The sequence below is a fragment of the Schistocerca serialis genome, chromosome 3 (assembly GCF_023864345.2).
Source record: "Schistocerca serialis cubense isolate TAMUIC-IGC-003099 chromosome 3, iqSchSeri2.2, whole genome shotgun sequence".
In the NCBI taxonomy this organism is placed as follows: Eukaryota; Metazoa; Arthropoda; class Insecta; order Orthoptera; family Acrididae; genus Schistocerca; species Schistocerca serialis.
The window spans coordinates 848,854,424-848,873,814 of record NC_064640.1 but is presented as its reverse complement, the minus strand read 5'-3'; the positions used below and the strand labels follow the sequence as shown (position 1 = coordinate 848,873,814).

The following is a 19,391-nucleotide window of genomic DNA, read 5'->3' as shown; positions in this document are numbered from 1 at the left end:
CCTGCAACCGATTCAGACAAATATTATCATTTTTACATTTTTCCAACAGCAACAGTAAACTGGATAATGCCGACCGGCTAGTCAAAGTGCTATTCGTAATAGATTATGTTTCCAAAAAGTTTGAAGAAATGTTTAATCCAAGTCAGAACATTTCAACTGATGAAGGAATGACACCATTGGGTGGACAGTTAAATTTTAAAGTTTATAATCCATCAAAAATTATGAAATACAGCATACTCGTTCGGATGCTGTGTGATTCGAGTACAGGATACATTTCTTCATTCGAGATATATTCTGGTGCTGGACAGCCTTTAGCAAAAACAGTGATGGAACTATTGACACCTTCTGAGGGAAAGTGGCACCACTTCTTCATGGCTGATTATTATAACAGTGTAGAACTTGCAAAGAAGTTACTTGAAAAGAAAATTTGAGTTTGTGGAATGACATGGGAAAATAGAGGATTTCTGGAAAATTAAAGCTCACAAAAGTCAATGTTTTAGAAGCTTGTCATCTATGGAAAGGTGACAAGTGGCCAGTGATAAGCCAAGTAATCTGAATTAGTGCTGCCGGCGCCAAGTGTATAAATTTGTATAAGATGTGAGGATGGCAAAGTGCTAACATGGGGCTAGTTGTTAGTGCTCCTTTTATCTTTTTTGAATATGAAATTGGGAAGATCTTAGCTGTAAGTCAGTTAGTTTTAGTGATGTACAAATCAGTGAAGTTGGCCATACATAAATATAACATTTCTGAACCTCATTCCATGTTGATTAAGTATGATGTGGAGTCATTTAAAATATTATGGAGGATTTATATTAATGCATGGTTTTGCAGTGATATGTACCACTAAATCTCTCTTGAACTTCCAGTTGCAGCAAGTGGTTTAAAACTCACAAGCTTTCAGTCAAGTACTCCTTGGCAACTGTCAAGTAGTGACTGTCTTTTGGTTGCCGCTAACATCCTTTACTGCTGCACTGCCTTACATGATGTCACTGGTGCTCACTCCAGCACCATATGGGGTAATGTTTGCATCGCGCCCCTGCTGCACCTGCTTCAGCTTTCTGATGGCTGTGTTACAATCCTTGCTCAATGGTAGGCTACCACCTTTCCTGAGGGTGTTTTCACAAACTTTTATCTATCACTTCTTTAATTATACTATCCCAGAAAACACTAGTCCATGTAATAAATGATGTCACTTTGAATGCAGTATGATGTGAATACTCTAGAGCATGCTCCACTATCACTGATTTCTTATGACATGACAGGGGAAAGCATCTCTCATGTTCTGTCTGACAGAAAACTGTCAATGCTCACACAGTATTTTATATACTCCTGGCATTCTGAGGCCTACATCACTTTTACAGGTCTCGTGAGTTGTCAAATTTTTGTTGGAGGCCTGTAGACTGAATCTGTTTCATACCCCTTTAAGAAGTGGCTAATATTTCTGATTAATGAGCCGCAGAACAGAAAAAACATAAGCTTCATTGAGTTTTATTCAGGGTTCTTCTGCTCCTGTGTTTTCAGGAAGGTGGTTTGTGAAATCTGGTAACTAGTGTATCTGTTTTCCTTGAATACTTTCTGTATGTGGCTCAGTTCCTTCAGCAGGTTTTCAGCATCTGAGACACCTTCAACACAATGCACTAAGATCCTCAGAACAGAATATTTTTGTGACAGATAGTGATAGCTGTTAATGTGCAGGTATCTGCAGTATGTGTGGGTAGGTTTCCAGTAAACACTGTGGCTGACACACAAATTGCTTTATGGCAGATGAGGACATCAAGGAAGTGCAAGGCGCTACCAGTCTCTACCTCCATTGTGAATTTGATGTTGTCATGGATATTGTTGATGTGGTCCAAGAATTCCCCAAGCTTTATACATTCATGAGACCAGATGATGAATGTATTGTCAATGTAATGATAAAAGCAACTAGGATTTGCAGTAGCCACAGCCAGTGAAAAGCATTTGTCTGATTAAAACATTCTATATTCTCCATCATACAAAATCAGATGGACGGCCTCACATTGGGAAGTCCATTAGCTCTAGTTATACCCAACTTGTTTATGGAGAACATCATGCTGGACATGCCTCCTGCAAAGTCTGTTTGCTTTTATCATTACATCAATGACACTTTCATCATCTGGTCTCATTGATGTGAAAAAACTGGGGTAATTCTTGGATCACATCAACAATATCCATGACAATATAAAGTTCACAATTGAGGTGGAGACCTATAGTGCCTTGCTGTTCCTTGATGTCCTCATCTGCTGTAAGGCAATGTGTGTCTCAGTCACAGTGTTTACTGGAAATCCACCCACACACATCGGGATCTGCAAGCTAACAGCTATCACGATCTGTCACAGAAATGTTTTGTTCTGAGGACCTTGGTGCATCAATAGAAAGCTCTCTCATACACTGGAAGGTTGCCAAAGGAACTGAGTCACTTACAGAAAGTATTCAAGGAAAACGGCTACAACAATCGCCAGATTTCAAAAGCCATCTTCCTGGAAACATAGAAGCAGAAGGGCCACGAGAAAAAATATAAGCTCGTGTTTTTTCCATTCTATGGCTCAATAATGGGAAAGATCATCCATTTCCTAAAGAGGCATGAAATAGATTCGGTCATCAGGGCTCCAACAAAAGTTTCACAACTCATCAGTCCTTTGAAAGATGGTATAGGTGTTTGAATGCCAGTAGTACATAAAATACTGTGTGGGTGTGGATATTTTTATGTTGGACAGTCTGTGCATACTAATGAACAGTGCTGAGTAGAACACAAGATACTTTCACTTTTGTTACCCTGAGGGATCAGTGGTAGCAGAGCATGCTCTGGAACACAGACATCCCATTTCATTCAAAAAGACATCACTTATTACACAGATGTGTTGTTTCTGGGATATCATAATTAAAAAAGCAATAGAGATAAAAATTTGTAACAACACTCTCAATGAAATTGATGGCCTATAGTTAAGCAAGCCTGGGGACCCTACCATCAGAAAATTGAAATGGGTGCTGTGGGTGTGCAATGAAAGTATTACACTATATGGCAGTGGAGCAAACACCAGTGACATCAAAGAAGGAAGCACTGCTGTATAAGTATGATGGCAGCACCCAAAAGATAGTCACCACTTGACAATGGCAGAGGAGTACTTGGCCCAAGAGCTTGATGATTTTACACCATTTGATGTTATTGTGAGGTCAAGAGAATTTTATCATAATGGTTAATTGTTTATCAGATCACTGTTGATGTTAACCTACAGCTCTATCACAATTACAGTAAGCTGTGATCAGCAAGCCCGACCTCATGCACTTGCATGGCAGGTCTTAATTTTTTGTGGAGATAAAGTTGCCTATTTTCCCAGGTTGCAAACACATGTTTTTTATTTTTCCTAAATCAGTTATGGTGAATGATGAGATATTACTGTTGAGGAGGACATGGTTGATTTGTCATTACCAGAAGGATGTTGAGCTAATCTTCCTCAATACTTTATTAAATTGTACGCAGCTCATGTCACCCACATAAAACAAATGTCAGTTTCTAATCCGCAATTATCCTATACCAGTATCATAGAACCAATATTGATTAAGAAGTGAAACTTTTTGCTCTCCACTCAGTCCTCTTGTTACAGGCTCATAACAGTTATCCACACTGCCTGTAGTTAATAGCTGTGATGTATGGGAACATTTCCTATTGTAAAGATTCAATTCAGTAATGACATTCAATATAGTAGTAAGAAAGATTTGTTAGGAGAGGTATACTTAATGTAAACATGTATTTAGAGGACTATACCATGACATGAAAGAATCCAGTTAGAGAACTATACCATGATAAATCAGAAAACTTAGACAGTCTGCAAATGACACTTTCTTAAAAGGGTACTTTTTCTAACTGTTGCTAATTAACTTTGTCTAATTATCAGAAATTGTTATTCACTTAGCAAATAAGATGGATAAATGGTACAAACTTGGATCCTCTTTGCAACTATTATTGAGAAATATTTCAAACAGTTGATTATACACTTTTTAGGGAGCTTCTGTGCAACGTATTTCTATCAGTGGAAGAAAAAGTTTCAGCATGGCATACTCCTATTTTTGTGAGAATGTTTTATAGCTGTGTTATCCTAAGAATTCTGTATCAAATGAGCAGCAGCAGGAGGCCACTTTTGTAATCATAATGGGGATGTGCCAGTTTCTACCCTTTGTATAGGTTTTTTTTTTTCTGTGGTTGTGCAGTACGACAGAAGTCAAATGATTGGATGTAGATGTAGATATGAAGTGAATTGAATACCTCAGAATGGCAGTAGGGAAGGTGAATGGTAGACTTCATTTTAATTGAAGAATTTTGGCAAAGTGTCATCCATAAAGGAGATGGTGTATAGAATGCTAGTGCTATTCATTCATTCAAGTATTTGGCATCCCCATCAGGTTGGATTAAAGGAAGACATGAAGCAGTTCAAAGTGGGCAGTTGGATTTGTTACCAGTAGATTCAATCTGCAATTTGTCCCATGGGTAGATGCTTGATAAGAAATAGTAAGATACAGCTAAACAAGGACAAGGATCTATTACAGCCACAATAGAGAGATTTAATAACAAAGGAAAACTCTTCTCAATAAAATATAATACAACTTCTCTGACACTAACAGGCACACACCTGGAACACTCAGTGAATAAACATTGTGGGGCATGAAGACCATGCCACAGATAGTCCCTAATGACAGAGGTTGAGTGCTCAACATAGCTGGTTGACAGGTATGTCTCAGGATATCACTGGAAAGTTATAAGTGCTGCTGTGGGGGCTTCTAATCAGGCCCTGACTGATTAGCTGCTTAGAGCTTGTGTGTGAATTGGCCCAGAACCCTGGTGAGGTGAACTGTCAAATCGTGTTGGCTTGCACTGTCCTGTATAGATGGGACATGGAGGAATTCATGCCAATCCAGTTCTGCACACAACCCAGTTGAGGAAATAGGTCCCTGACGTGGAGGACCTCTGGTGGTGCTCGTCCTGCTGTCTGTCATCCTTTATGTGATCAGTTCAATGCAGTGAGGCAATACCTTGTACCTATGCAAGCCCATGATGGTTCAGTGTCTGAGGGGTTGCTGATCCCTTTAGGTGAATGAGGGGTACATGGCACCATCAGCACACAAGTGTTATGAAGATGCTTTATGAATTTAAATGTGAATCCCTTGAGGAAAGATAATGCTCTTTCTGCAAGGCATTATTCCTGAAATTTAGAGAACCAACAATTTGAGGCTGACTACATAATGAATCTACTGCTACCAACATGCATTTCACATAAGGATCATGAAGATAAGATGTAAGAAATTAGGGCCTGTATGGAGGCTTTTAGATATTCACTTCTTCATTGCTCCATTTGCAAGTCAAACAGGAGAGGAAGTGATTAATAGTGGCACAAAGTATCCTCTGCTGTGCACTATATGGTGGTCTGCAGCGTATGTATGTTGATTTGTTATTAGTAGTCAACCTGCTTAGCTGAGTGGCAATGTGTTTGCCTGCCACGCAGTGGGCCCAGGTTCGATTTCCGGCCGTGTTGTGTCACCATCACCACCACCACTACCACCACCACCACTGACATGCAAGCCACCCAACGTTGCGTCACCTGAAATAAGACTTGCAACCCGGGGCTGAACTTTCCTGGATGGGGCCTCCCAGGCAACGAGGCTACAATGTCATAATTTTTTTTTTTTTAAAGTGTTCATTCATAGTTAGCATTAGAGTATTTTAAAAATGTTTATTATGGCATTTAGACATGGTGTTGAAACTGAAATAAAACTTGGATGTAAATTTTAGTCCATAACATAAAACAACTATTTCTTTAGGCAACATTTGATGTTGCAGGCTACACATGACACTGTTAAACATTTGGTATGTGCAGTGGCTGTGGGTGTTTATTATTGGTATGATGAAATTGGTTATAAAATAAACAGAGTTGCAAAAGACCCAACTACTAATATGAACAACCCCATTCACCAGTAGTGTTAAAAAGTATAAATAGCTCCATTTTCAACTAACTGTTACGGAAGAGGACCAGAGAAAATTGACATTTTTACAGCATGTTTGTTTAACAAATACTCTGTTGAGAAATAGACTCCAATGTGGACACAGTTATGAGACAATGTTCTTCATACTTATAGATGTGTGACAGACTCTGAGGTAATCTCAAGTACGCAATACTACAAAGACCACTGCATATTAAGGTACCTCAAATTGTACATAAAAAATGATAAGTGACATCATTACATAAAAATCTTTTTTGAGCCAGGAACATAAACTGAGCAGTGTTGAGTCAGTTTAATTCTGTTTTAAGTATCTGTTATCTCTGAGGCATCATTCTTGAGACACCTTTTATATTTCAATTTCAGTTGCAGCAACTGGAAGTGGAAAATCTAAGATTACATGCAAATATGACTAAACTTCAGCTATCATTCGATGATTGCTGTTCTAATCAAACATTAGATGATGGACCAGGACGAGAAGAATTGCTAAGTAAGTTCAAATTGTTCTTTCATCATAGTAAGGATCTTTCTTGTTGCTGTTGTTCCCAAACGCCCAAGTTCATGGTTTTCATTCTGAAAAACAGTTTTTTTTCCCTCCACAGACGCTCTTTCTAATAATTGAGGACTTCTGTAAGTGCTGGTTTTTACAAATACTGCCAGTTCTAGACAGAAATAATTATTCTATCATACTACATGCTAAAGGTATAAAATTGCTATAACATTAAAACAAACATAATAGAAATAATGTTTGAGAATGTGTTCCTGATGTGCATTTTAAGTCTGTGTTTCCAAATACTCTAGGGATGGTAACTTGACATTCACAGGTGACTGTTCAACAGCATAACATCTGATTTTCTACACGACTGGTGTTATTTTGTTATACTTGAATCAGTATTAATTTCATTTATTTATGACAGTGTTATAAATTTGTTCTCATTCAGAGCAGTACAATCAGCTGCAACTTGAAGTTGACAGTTGGCGAGAGGAATGCATTCAGTTACACAGTATTCTAGCAAAGCAAACTGAAGGTTTGAAGAATGTTGCTAGTATCAACTATGGAAGTCATGTACACTTAATAAATGAGGTTGTGGAGCTAGTACTGGAATTTGAAGCACAGAAGATAAACAGGTATTTGCAAAAATGCAGTACCATATCTTATTTTTGTTAATTAAGTCTGGGAATCATTAACTCTCTAAACTGTAAATTCATGTAGGCAGCTGGAAGATGAATTGCACCAAGAGAAAAATAAGTGGCAAGCAGAAAGAGAACAACTCTAACAAGAAAATGAGCAACTCAGAGAGGAGAATGATAATCAGCACAAGCTTTTGTCTCCAAGCTTAACTAAAAGCCCACAAACTCAAACTGAGGCTTTTATGCAACATGAAATTATAAGAGTGACTTCAGAAAAGCTGGTGAATATTAATTCAGATCATATTAATGTTTAAAAACTTCATTAAAACAGCTTATAGCATGTACAGGATGTCTTAGGAGGAAACACACATGCATGAAGAGGTGATAATACAGACTGCTGTAATGGGGAAACAATGTATAATTCTATGCTTTCTTCTCAGTAACAAAACTTAACAATAGGAGAATGCATAGAGGACTGAGGCCAAATCAGCAATAATATTTGTAGTTTTCTGTGGTCTTTTTAAGAGTTCATAATTATGCCAATTTTTTAGATGTTTCCAGTTAGTCCCTTACTTAATGCTGAACTTCATGGCTGGGCACAAATACCATGCTGCTTTCTCTGTCAGGTACTAGTGGAAAATGTTTGTTGCTTTCATCTTGTGACCCAGCAGTGAAGTGTCCATTTCATTTTTCTTCTTTCTTTTTTTCATTTTTTCTCTTTTTTTTTTTTTTCTTGTGTAGTTGACTGTGCTGAGTGCTTTTGCAGTGCAGTTTTTTTCTGTCATTGCAGATTAGCATGGAATGAAAGTAAACTCTCACTTCACATACTTCATTCTTCAAATCAAATTCTTGGAGCGTGTTTGTAAAACTTTACATTCACATTTGATTGAGGAATAACCAACAGTACAAAATACCCTCTCATAATGACTGAGTGACACACTTTAGGGATGTTACCCCACTTCTCTTCTCTGCTTCCACCTTTTCCCTGCCTCATCCCCTTGTCCAGATTCCGGTGATGATACTTTCGTCTTTCCAGCCAATAAAATTCATATTCTTGTTAATAAAAAAACCGTTTATTTTCTATTGGAATCAATTTACACCTGCAGTTGTTACACAACTCATCTTCAGTCTTAATTTCTTCATGTTCGTTTTTTTTCTGTGAAAAATTTCATTCTCTCTTTGTCAAACTAGTATTTGTATAGTATGCTACTCCTAATTTCCTATAAACCATATTATAATTTTATCACTTCTTTCATAACTTTTTATTCTATTTTAATAACAGCTATTAAACTCCACTATATTACTAAAACAACAATCACCCTTATGGCTGCATTCATTACTATGCAATGTTGGGTTTGAAACATTCCTTTTGTCCATATGTCAGAGCTTCTGTGGCATTGCATGCAATTCCATCCATGGCAGCAGTTGGAATGCACTACTCTTAGCAATGGCCAGTGTGCTACACAAATAATGTGATTTACTGTTCTGTAGATTTACTCTGAAGCATTATTAGTAGAACTGGATAACTTCTCGGCACTGCCACACTACCCAGTCAGTAGAAATAAGGGTTGCCAGCCTTGACTTGACCTGTGAGAGAGGGTTGAACTTCTCACAACTCCAGAGTCAATAATTGAAAACCCTGTACTTACCAAACTACTTTCAGGATAGATGCAGAATTATGAGCTCTGGACTGGAAAATGATAAATGCTGTCAGTTGAATACATCACTTCCAGCTGGCTACTGGCAGCTGTTGTCAATAATAACTAAAAAGGAAGTTCAAAGTCAATGTAAATGGAGAAAGAATCACACAAAGACATTACTCTAAAAATTTCTATTGAAGCTAAACATTTCCACATTGATCTCACTGTCTCAAACACTAATTTCCAGCTAACTAATGTCACTCCAATCTGATGGAAGGCCTGTGCTTAACTAAGAAATATACTTGCACTTACAAACACACTTGCCTGGAGCACTGAAAAGTTAAAACTGAAATCCATACTCCTTCTGAGTCTGTTTCCTGTAGTATGAGAAGTAACTTGGTTTATCATGAAGCTCTGCAGCTGGAAACTGGCTGAGGCAACTAAGATAATGGACAGGACTGGCTGAGAAACAATATGTTAAAAGTTGAACAGCAGCAATGCACATTCACCCAACCTCATCACGATTCCACATAATGGTCACTCACCTTCATTCCTATGTCAGTGGCATTCTTTCATGAAGAGTAGAGTTGACTGGAACTGATGCTAAATTAACTTTCACGTCTACTTTGCAGAATGTGGCAATAAGGTGTGTGTGAATATGTAAGTTATTAGATTACCAGTACATTTTTATTAGGTTAACAGCAACTTGATGTGAAATATTCTTTACACAGAAATAAAATGTTGTAATGTCAACATATCTGTAATGGTTTCACTTCTCACACAGGCATGTTGGAAGATATACATGTGTTACGAAAATTGTCATGAACATTAGATTGATTATGGAAATTTTGATTGAAAGCATTATATTTACAATGATATGTGTTGCAGACATGTTAACTGTGTTGGGTACTAATTAAAGACTCAACTGGCTGTCATCTACCCTGTGCCAAGCTGCAGCTCATCTGAGAAAACTTTGCTAATACCACGAATAATTATGTAAATTCCAGTTGTTATATTTTAAAATATTATTATCCAATTTATTGCTGTTTTTGTAATGAGTTAGCAGTTCATTGCCACTATATGCAAGCAGTATAGTGAAACTTCCTGACAGGCACACACTCTGCTGCAGAGTGAAAATCTTATTCTGAAAGCAGTTTAGTTTCTCCCAGTATTGCATCATCTGCTTCATTTCTTTGATTATGGTATACAATCTACTGGTTTCAGCATAGAAAAATCCTGGCAGCTTTGCATCTCTCATTTAGCTGCAGATTTCATGTTCATAATGCAGTAAAGAACTGAGCCAGAAATGTTAAAGCATTGTACTCCTTCTTTACATTACTTACTGAATGCTTCCTCTCAGGATACTGTTGGTACGCCCAGAGTTACAGATCTCACCCTCCTGATATGACTATATGATTGTAAATGCTGTGATCATCTTCTGTGGCTTCCCAACCTGTTTAATATATCCTTGAACTATGAAGTCCCTATTTTAAGAATGCTGATGAACTGTATTTCGTTTCTTGTGTTTTGTTAAACTTCACCCAATGTACATGGACCAATAATTACAAATGATTAGTGAGGAAATAAGTATAAGGTTTAATTGACAGAGATACAATGAATATATCTTATGACTATATTGTTCCAACTTATGTGGCCAGATAATGTGACTCCTGAGGATAACCTTTCATGATACCTTCTCACTTGATAATAAGGAACTTTACATAAATCCTGCACATCCATCATTATTGAAAAAATCAGTATGGTCCAAGGAGAAATGCAAGATCTTTTTCATCTAACATCATCACTGGAATTTTTCTTGTAATGGTTTGCAAATAGATGCAATTTGTAGTGCAATCATTTCCTCAGCAGTTTTATAATTAATCCCACATTTATTATTTTTTGTTATTTTTTCCCAGTCCATTGCCTGCAAATACAGTTTTGTTTCCTTATACTTTTACCACAATCAGTGCAAATGGCAAAATACATTTTGGATACATTAATTATTTCTAAATGTGTTGTGTACAAATTCCAGGTTCTTCAAGAAAAACTAGATTTAGCTAAAGAGGAACTTTCAAAATGCCAGAACAGCATAAAATTGCAAACTGAAGTGCTGAAGGATACAGGGTGTAAGTATATTTTGAAGACCAATAAACAGGATGTTAAAATTATTCCATATTTTGAGAGGTGCTGTTATAATGATTGTGTAACTGCTCCAGAAACATTATTACATTTTTTCCCCTAGTGTTTTCCAGCAAATTAGATAACAATGCTGAAACAGCTGAAAACTCAATAGAGGAAGTGCTAGTGAAGAGGCAAGGTCAAAGGAATAACAGAAGAGGGATAAGAAAGAAGGAAAGACATTACTAAGGAATTTTTGAGTTTCACAAAGAGGATATTAGACATATTGTTAGGCATGTGATATTTGGTCAATATATATGCCTGAATAATTTTTCATTATGTTCACTCATGTGTTCTCTTTATTGAAGTACTTCCATTGTTTATGAATTTTACATTCTTTTAATTGCAGAATTAAAGCCACATATTGCTGTAACATTACTACCAGGATTGCCTGCATACATTTTGTTCATGTACATTAGGCATGCCGACTGTCAAAATGATTATGAGAAAGTACAGTTACTCCTGACAGCAACTATCTACACCATTGAAAAAGTTACTAAGAAAGGCCATGATGATATTGATATAATCGTTTTGTGGCTTTCAAATACTGTGAGACTTCGGCATAATCTGAAACAGTATAGTGGAGACAAAACATTCCAAACTGAAAACACATCACTTCAGAATGAACAGTGTCTACAGAATTTTGATCTCACTGAATACAGAGAAGTTCTTTCAGATACAGCTGTAGAAATCTATCAGGTATGCCTTATATTTACTGCAATTTTGTAGCTCTTGTACAAACAACAGATTCCAGATGATGATGATAATTGGTGGTGGTAATGTAATCAATAGACAAGACTTGCTGCATCGACTGCAGTCAACAAGTGTAGCATGGCCTCCAATTGCTTCTAAAAAATACTCTGTGGAATTTCTCATTTCTCAGTCCTAAGACCACCTGCGCACCAATTTCTACTTTCTTCTGAAACTCGTAAGTCCAGCCATTCAATACATCTCATTATGGCTTGCTGCTATGAACCCACTGAAGAAATTTTCACTCTTGCCTATCAACACCAATAGTCTACTGCTTCCAGCCTAAAACACTACACCAGAGGTACTAATTACTTCTTCCATCAATTCTCAACATGTTAATCACTGTGTCATCTCCATCTGCACTGTTATACAAAGAGTAACTCCCCACTAATTCACCATAATTCTCCCTCAACAATCCTCTTACCCACCTTAATCCCTAATTTCTACACATTGAGAGAAGACTGTCAAGAGAAGCAGTCATCAGCTGAGTTCTGTGATTGAGAAAGTCGTTTTGGAACACAACGAGCACAGAACTCGTGATAGCCTAATCATTTGGACGTGATCCCATACAAAATGCTCGAAGAAGTCTGTAAAAAGTTATGGTAGTGGAGATATGACAAAACTGATAGTTTTCATGAATTTCTTTAGTGATTTTCCTGCACCAGTTTGTTGCTGACTACTGGTGGCAGTGTGGCTGGTGATCATGTTTTAACATGCTACAGCTCACTGTAAACATTGCACTAAAATTATACCATTTCTCATAAAATGTGTGCTGGTATGCAAATAAAATGGACGAAAAAATGTTTTGTAGTGCTCTCCATATGATAACCAGAAACAAGTGTCAAGTGCTGAAATGGTCATCCACACTATGCTCAACTCAAAAAAGCAATAAAACTGTTTGTTTTGATTACACATGCTCTGGTGTGACATTATCCCTGGTGGCGCTAAGGGCATGATGTCATTCACAAGTCAGTATTTTTCTTTGAAGATGTTTGTAAGGTGCTGTGAAAGCAATATGGTAAATTCAGTATATGGTCTACTGAAGAGGCCCTTTTCCAGTAGATTTTTGGAGAAGAAAGGATGAATTAGAGTTAGGTACACCTATTCCAAATCTAAATCCTAACAAATTTGGATCAAATTGTGTGAGTAGAAATGGGTTGATGCCCCTTTGAACTTACTATCATATGTCACCTGCATGGGCCATAAAAAATGTAAAGTTCTCTCTAATAATTTGTGAGTAAAGTATGAGGGATTTGTGAGCAATACTTGACATATCAGTGCCATGGTGCACTGGTCAAGCATACCAGCTGGCAGTTTGTCAGCTCACATTTGATTCTTGCTGCTCTGTGCTTCTTTTCCCACATCATAATGATATAGTTTCAATTATAAAATTTTAAATACATTTAAACAGTTAAATTTATATTCGTAAAATTAATATATTCAATTTAGTTAAGATTACTACATTTGTAAGTCAAAAGGTTGTAGGTGGTGGTAAAAAAGTGAGTATATGAGAAAGTTTAGTATGAAAGTGTATGAAGAGCATTGGATTTGTGTTTGTGATGTGTACAGTGTGTTATTTGCTTTCCATGTTTGTTATTCATGAACAGTAATGCGTGGGGTAGAAGGGGTGAAAGATCTAGGACATCAATGCACTAACAAAAAAGAAACAATGGAAATCATAAACATATAGGGTGGGCAGCAATCTGTTTATTTACTGATAATAATGTGATGTACAGAAACTTTTCACTGTTGTGTGACTGTAATGGGATACAAGATGCCTTAGACAAGATTTCTACTTAAGATACAATATTGCACTGCTTGTTTTTGTAAGAGGTGTGATGCAGTGGTCCTGTGGACATACATACATGTCAGACAGACCACTACATTGTACTTCTGAACAACACAGGCACTGCAATATCTTATTTAACTACCAACACTGAACAAGTGACTTTCAATTAAAATGTCTCCCCTGTATGGGAATAGACATAATGGATGTACTAGTGTAGGTTATAGACACATGGTTAACAACATATAGAAGATCGAGTCTGCCCATGAGGCATGCTTGGATAGCTTAATGGTAAGATGACATCTTGCAATAAGCAGAAAATCAGGGTTCAAATCCCAGCCCAGCACAAATTTTCATTATCGTCATTCCATTATAGGGTTGCTTGTTGTCCATATTTCAACTACAAATTTATTTGAAGATTCGTAGTTGTCATGAATGGCAGCTAGCTCTTCATGTACAAAAATGTAAGTTAATGTGGATGAGTAGGGAAAGAAAATTGTTCTGTAACAGCATTAGTAGTGTGCCACTTGGCATAGTCAAATCATTTGAACATGTGAATGTAATGTTGCAAAGCAATATGAAATGGAATGTGCATGTGAGGATTGTGGTAGTGAAGGTGGGTGATAACCAGTTTTGTGGTTACCTGTAAAGCAGATGTCATATAGGATACTAGTGATCTATTCTCAAATATTGCTTGAGTATTTTGGATCTGCAGCAGATCATATTAAAGGAAGACATTGAAGCAGTTCAGAGGTGTGTTGCTAGACTTGTTAGCAGTTGGTTTGAACAACACACAAGAATTATGGAGATACTTCAGCGACTCAAATGGGAAGACGATGTTTTTGAGGAAAACTATTGAGAAAATTTAGAGAAATGGTATTTGACTCTGACAACAGAATGATTCTACTGCCACCAAATATATTTTCCATATAAGTACCAAGAAGATAAGACATGAGAAATTAGGGCCCACACAAAGGTGGACAGTCATTTCTCCCTTGCTATATTTTGAGTGTAGCAGGAAAGGGAATGACTACCACTGGTAAAGGCTACACTCTGCCATGCATCATGTGACCAACTGCCGAGTATCTACATAGATTTAGGTAAAAATATCATACATGACCTTAGTTTGTTATGTAAAGCTAATATCACAACAGTATTAAGTCAATCCTGTCATGACGATACAGTCAAAAAAAAATCTGTTTATATTTGTAGTATTGTAGCACATTGGTAAAATTTTGCATGAGCCACCAGTGTTAGATGGACAGCAATTTTTGTCATCATCATCATCACAATAGAACAATTATGAAAATATATATTCACATAAACAAAGATTTCTTCATACTGTTGATGGTCTTGATTTTTAGGAGTGGACACAGCTCCAAGGATATTTCCAACAACATTTTTCAGTGTATAAAATTCAGAATCCAATGTTCCCTAACCACATATGTGAAATATTTCATGAGAAAATTCCAAGATAAACAAGGCTTTCAGAATCTGCATTTCAACAAGAAACCAGAGAAACATAAAAATGACTTCTTAACTGATATGAAGTTTGAGTGAAAAGAATACCAGGCAAACCCTTAGGCAAAAGCAAATACTAACTCATCTGGAAAAATGTAAATAAATAAATTTGAATGGGTTGCTTCTCGCAAAAAAAAAAAAGGTCAGATGTCATAATGCTGATGAATTTTGTATAACTACTAATTAGCAATATTGAAGAAAAATACTTACACTAAGACAAAAACTGTAAAGCAAATATTAATGCATTAGGGGTAACAAGACTAAAACTAACACTCAGCAATCAGAAAATTTTAACTTGGATGCAGAAAATTCTAAGATAAATGATTTGTTTTCTTATTCAATTGACTTCCTAAAGTTACTAAATTTTTTGAAAAGTTAATACTATTTTGAAAACAGTCTTTTCTGTTACTTTCATCATAACTGTAAAATACTATATCATTTGCACTATTGTAGAGTACTATACCAATTTTGCTACTGAAAAATGCGATACCATATCTTAGAAACTAGTCCTCTGTACCTTTTTGGCACTACCATGGCTACAGTACTATTTTACATTGTCAGTAGTTTATGAAATACTGTGTGCAGCATAGACACTACTAAAATGTCAAGGCATTTGTTAAAGTTCTGTGTGCTACATAAGCACTACTCAGTTCCAGGATACTAGATTATGTGTATAGTAGTTCAAATATAAGTCCAGTGTGCTAACATGGCACAGCTTCAATTCGGGATACCACATGGTAAAATCTAGCACTTAACTAAAAGTTCTTTATGACAATTTAAGTCCAAGTCCAGTTGAGGTTACCATGTAGTGTGTTTAAACACACAGCCCAGTTCACTATCAGTTTGGTTCAACTCGTGGGTGAGGATAATATACAACATCAATGAAATAACATATTTATTAACACTATGGTAAATGTCCATAGAACATGTCATATAACTAACACTGAAAGCATAAAAATGAAAATATCCTCTCCAGATCATGGTGTTGTCTGAAATTTACATACCATTTCTGGTTGAATATTCACTTAAAACCGGATTTTCGGTGAAAATAGGATTTGCTTGTTTTGTGTCATAGACATCTACATAAAATTGCATGGTGCCTTCTGTTTACATGTAGTTCAAAGACAAAGAATAGTATACATATATTACTAGTTATGAGACAGTATCTTCAAGGTATTTACAAAAATGATAGTGTTATGCAGTTTTTTTTTTATGCGGTGTGGGTATAGTATTCAGTGGCAAAGTAGTCTTTGTACCTGTTAGTATCATTCAAGAATCACTCCCATACTCATAGTTGCTTACATAAATAACAAAACAGCAACGAAAATATGTAACACCACTTAGATATTTAAAAGTCATTGTGTGGGATATGGTTGTGGTGAAACACTTTAAAAAGTTAAAAACTAGAATTTCTGTAGAATTAAATGTTGATCATTACATGTTTCAGTAAGTCACTATTGGGTTGTAACACTTGGTGCACATCAAGCACAAAACAAATTCATTATAAGTCTGCCATCTGGGGTAAAATGTTTCAAAAACTTAGTATATACCTCATCATGTTTTGAGAAAAGTAACTATATAACTCCCATCATTCATCAGATTTTCAGAAATAGTAACAGAACAGTTATATGTCTCAAGTATATAGTCTGATACAATAAGTAGTTCAATTTATAGAGCCTTTTGAATATTGAATACATCTACCCACAAGTGTTCAGATGTGTTTTCTTGACTTACCTTGTATGATTCAGTGTAAGTAAAAAGATTTCATAAGTTCAGAAATAAACATTTCTGACTTCTCATTATCTTTCAACAGTGTACAAGTATGTAGTGGTGTATAGGTATAGTTGTTAATTCCCTAAAAACATTCTCCAGCTTACTTCCTATTTGAAAGTGTCACATTCTTCACATTAATTTCCAACAAGACACTTAATCACTTTCCAGTGCACAGATTACTGACATGTTGCCTAATTACAAAAGGTGTCACACTTCACATAGACCCAACCTTTCTGCATAAATTTAACTGAGTATTGACTTGCATCTGTTACTTCAGACCAAAAACAACTTGCACTACAAACCTTGCTGACTATATGTGTCTTTCATAAACTTTCTCCACGGTAAGAAAAAGACATGTTCCCTATCCAGTCCCTACCTAACATCATTCTCCTCATCACATAAGTAATACATAAATACTTCATTAAATACATCTAATATCTCCTCATTGTATCAACATAATAACTTTACCTATTATCCTCATAATATCACCTTATTACTCCACTAAATACTTAATGAAATACTTAATAATAATATTAATAATAATAATAGATAACACACACATTAAAATATTGTGATCTGTATCCAGTTGTGTTGGTTCCTAAGTTTGTTGCTTGGTAATAACAGAACATGAGGTGTCGGTTAACTTCATCAGACCATCTCGTCCTCTGTCTTTGTTTTCCTTCTAGGGTGGTTGCACGAGGCATGTCCTGCAAAACACCTCTATTGGGATTTAACTCATTTTTCGTGTGGCTAGCAGTGTCATTACCATTATGGATGGGCATAGGGTTCAAGTGTCGTCCCCGACCATGACAGCGCTTGTCCGAGGCTTCATTAGTTCTGTCCTGAACCAACTAATCACACTAAAAGGGGGGTTAGCCCTATTAGTGGTTTGTTCTTTTCGTCGCCTTTTACAACTGGCAGAACATACCAGAGGCCTATTCTTTTCCCGGGCCTCCACGGGGATTATTATTATTATTATTATTATTTCTTTCTTGTCTCAGATGTTATGTCTGGCTAAAAATGAAAGTGACGCGGACCTTGATCAAGCGCGACTTCCTTTTAACTGTACAGTATATGTTACATTGCATTTAGGAACTTTCGGGTAAATGAACAAGTGTCAATAATTACAGATTTCTGTAGTTGTATATATAAGTTTGGATGTAGCTGTATTGCATTGACGTACTGGTGGATATTGTGTGGTATGACTCCTGTAGTTGACAGTATAATTGGTATAATGTCACCTTTACCCTGATGCCACATGTCCTTGACTTCCTCAGCCAGTTGGATGTATTTTTCAATTTTTTCTCCTGTTTTCTTCTGTATATTTGTTGTATTGGGTATGGATATTTCGATTAGTTGTGTTGATTTCTTCTTTTTATTGGTGAGTATGATGTCAGGTTTGTTATGTGGTGTTGTTTTATCTGTTATAATGGTTCTGTTCCAGTATAATTTGTATTCAAAGTTCTCCAGTACATTTTGTGGTGCATACTTGTATGTGGGAACATGTTGTTTTATAAGTTTATGTTGTAAGGCAAGCTGTTGATGTATTATTTTTGCTACATTGTCATGTCTTCTGGGGTATTCTGTATTTGCTAGTATTGTACATCCACTTGTGATGTGATCTACTGTTTCTATTTGTTGTTTGCAAAGTCTGCATTTATCTGTTGTGGTATTGGGATCTTTAATAATATGCTTGCTGTAATATCTGGTGTTTATTGTTTGATCCTGCATTGCAATCATGAATCCTTCCATCTCACTGTATATATTGCCTTTTGTTAGCCATGTGTTGGATGCGTCTTGATCGATGTGTGGCTGTGTTAGATGATACGGGTGCTTGCCATGTAGTGTTTTCTTTTTCCAATTTACTTTCTTCGTATCTGTTGATGTTATGTGATCTAAACGGTTGTAGAAGTGGTTATGAAATTGCAGTGGTGTAGCTGATGTATTTATATGAGTGATTGCTTTGTGTATTTTGCTAGTTTCTGCTTGTTCTAGAAAGAATTTTCTTAAATTGTCTACCTGTCCATAAGAGAGGTTTTTTATGTCGATAAATCCCCTTCCTCCTTCCTTTCTGCTTAATGTGAATCTTTCAGTTGCTGAATGTATGTGATGTATTCTATATTTGTGGCATTGTGATCGTGTAAGTGTATTGAGTGCTTCTAGGTCTGTGTTACTCAATTTCACTACTCCAAATGAGTAGGTCAATATTGGTATAGCATAAGTATTTATAGCTTTTTTCTTGTTTCTTGCTGTCAATTCTGTTTTCAGTATTTTTGTTAGTCTTTGTTTACATTTTTCTTTTAGTTCTTCTTTAATATTTGTATTATCTATTCCTATTTTTTGTCTGTATCCTAGATATTTATAGGCATCTGTTTTTTCCATCGCTTCTATGCAGTTGCTGTGGTTATCCAATATGTAATCTTCTTGTTTAGTGTGTTTTCCCTTGACTATGCTACTTTTCTTACATTTGCCCATTCCAAAAGCCATATTTATATCTTTGCTGAATACTTCTGTTATCTTTAGTAATTGGTTGAGTTGTTGATTTGCTGCTGCCAGTAGTTTTAGATCATCCATGTACAGCAGATGTGTGATTTTGTGTGGGT

At 36.2% G+C, this 19,391-nt stretch overlaps 1 protein-coding gene across 1 annotated transcript in view; it reads left to right on the top strand.

The window, feature by feature from the left end:
* The first annotated feature begins 619 nt into the window (after nucleotides 1-619).
* LOC126471261 (unconventional myosin-Va-like) overlaps nucleotides 620-19,391 on the top strand; it is a 37,038-nt gene continuing 18,266 nt past the window's right edge. The window contains exons 1-4 of the mRNA XM_050099380.1: nucleotides 620-682; nucleotides 10,813-10,906; nucleotides 11,023-11,097; nucleotides 11,308-11,657. Of these exons, the coding sequence (XP_049955337.1) occupies nucleotides 620-682; nucleotides 10,813-10,906; nucleotides 11,023-11,097; nucleotides 11,308-11,657 (582 nt within the window). The remainder of the gene's footprint in view (nucleotides 683-10,812; nucleotides 10,907-11,022; nucleotides 11,098-11,307; nucleotides 11,658-19,391) is intronic.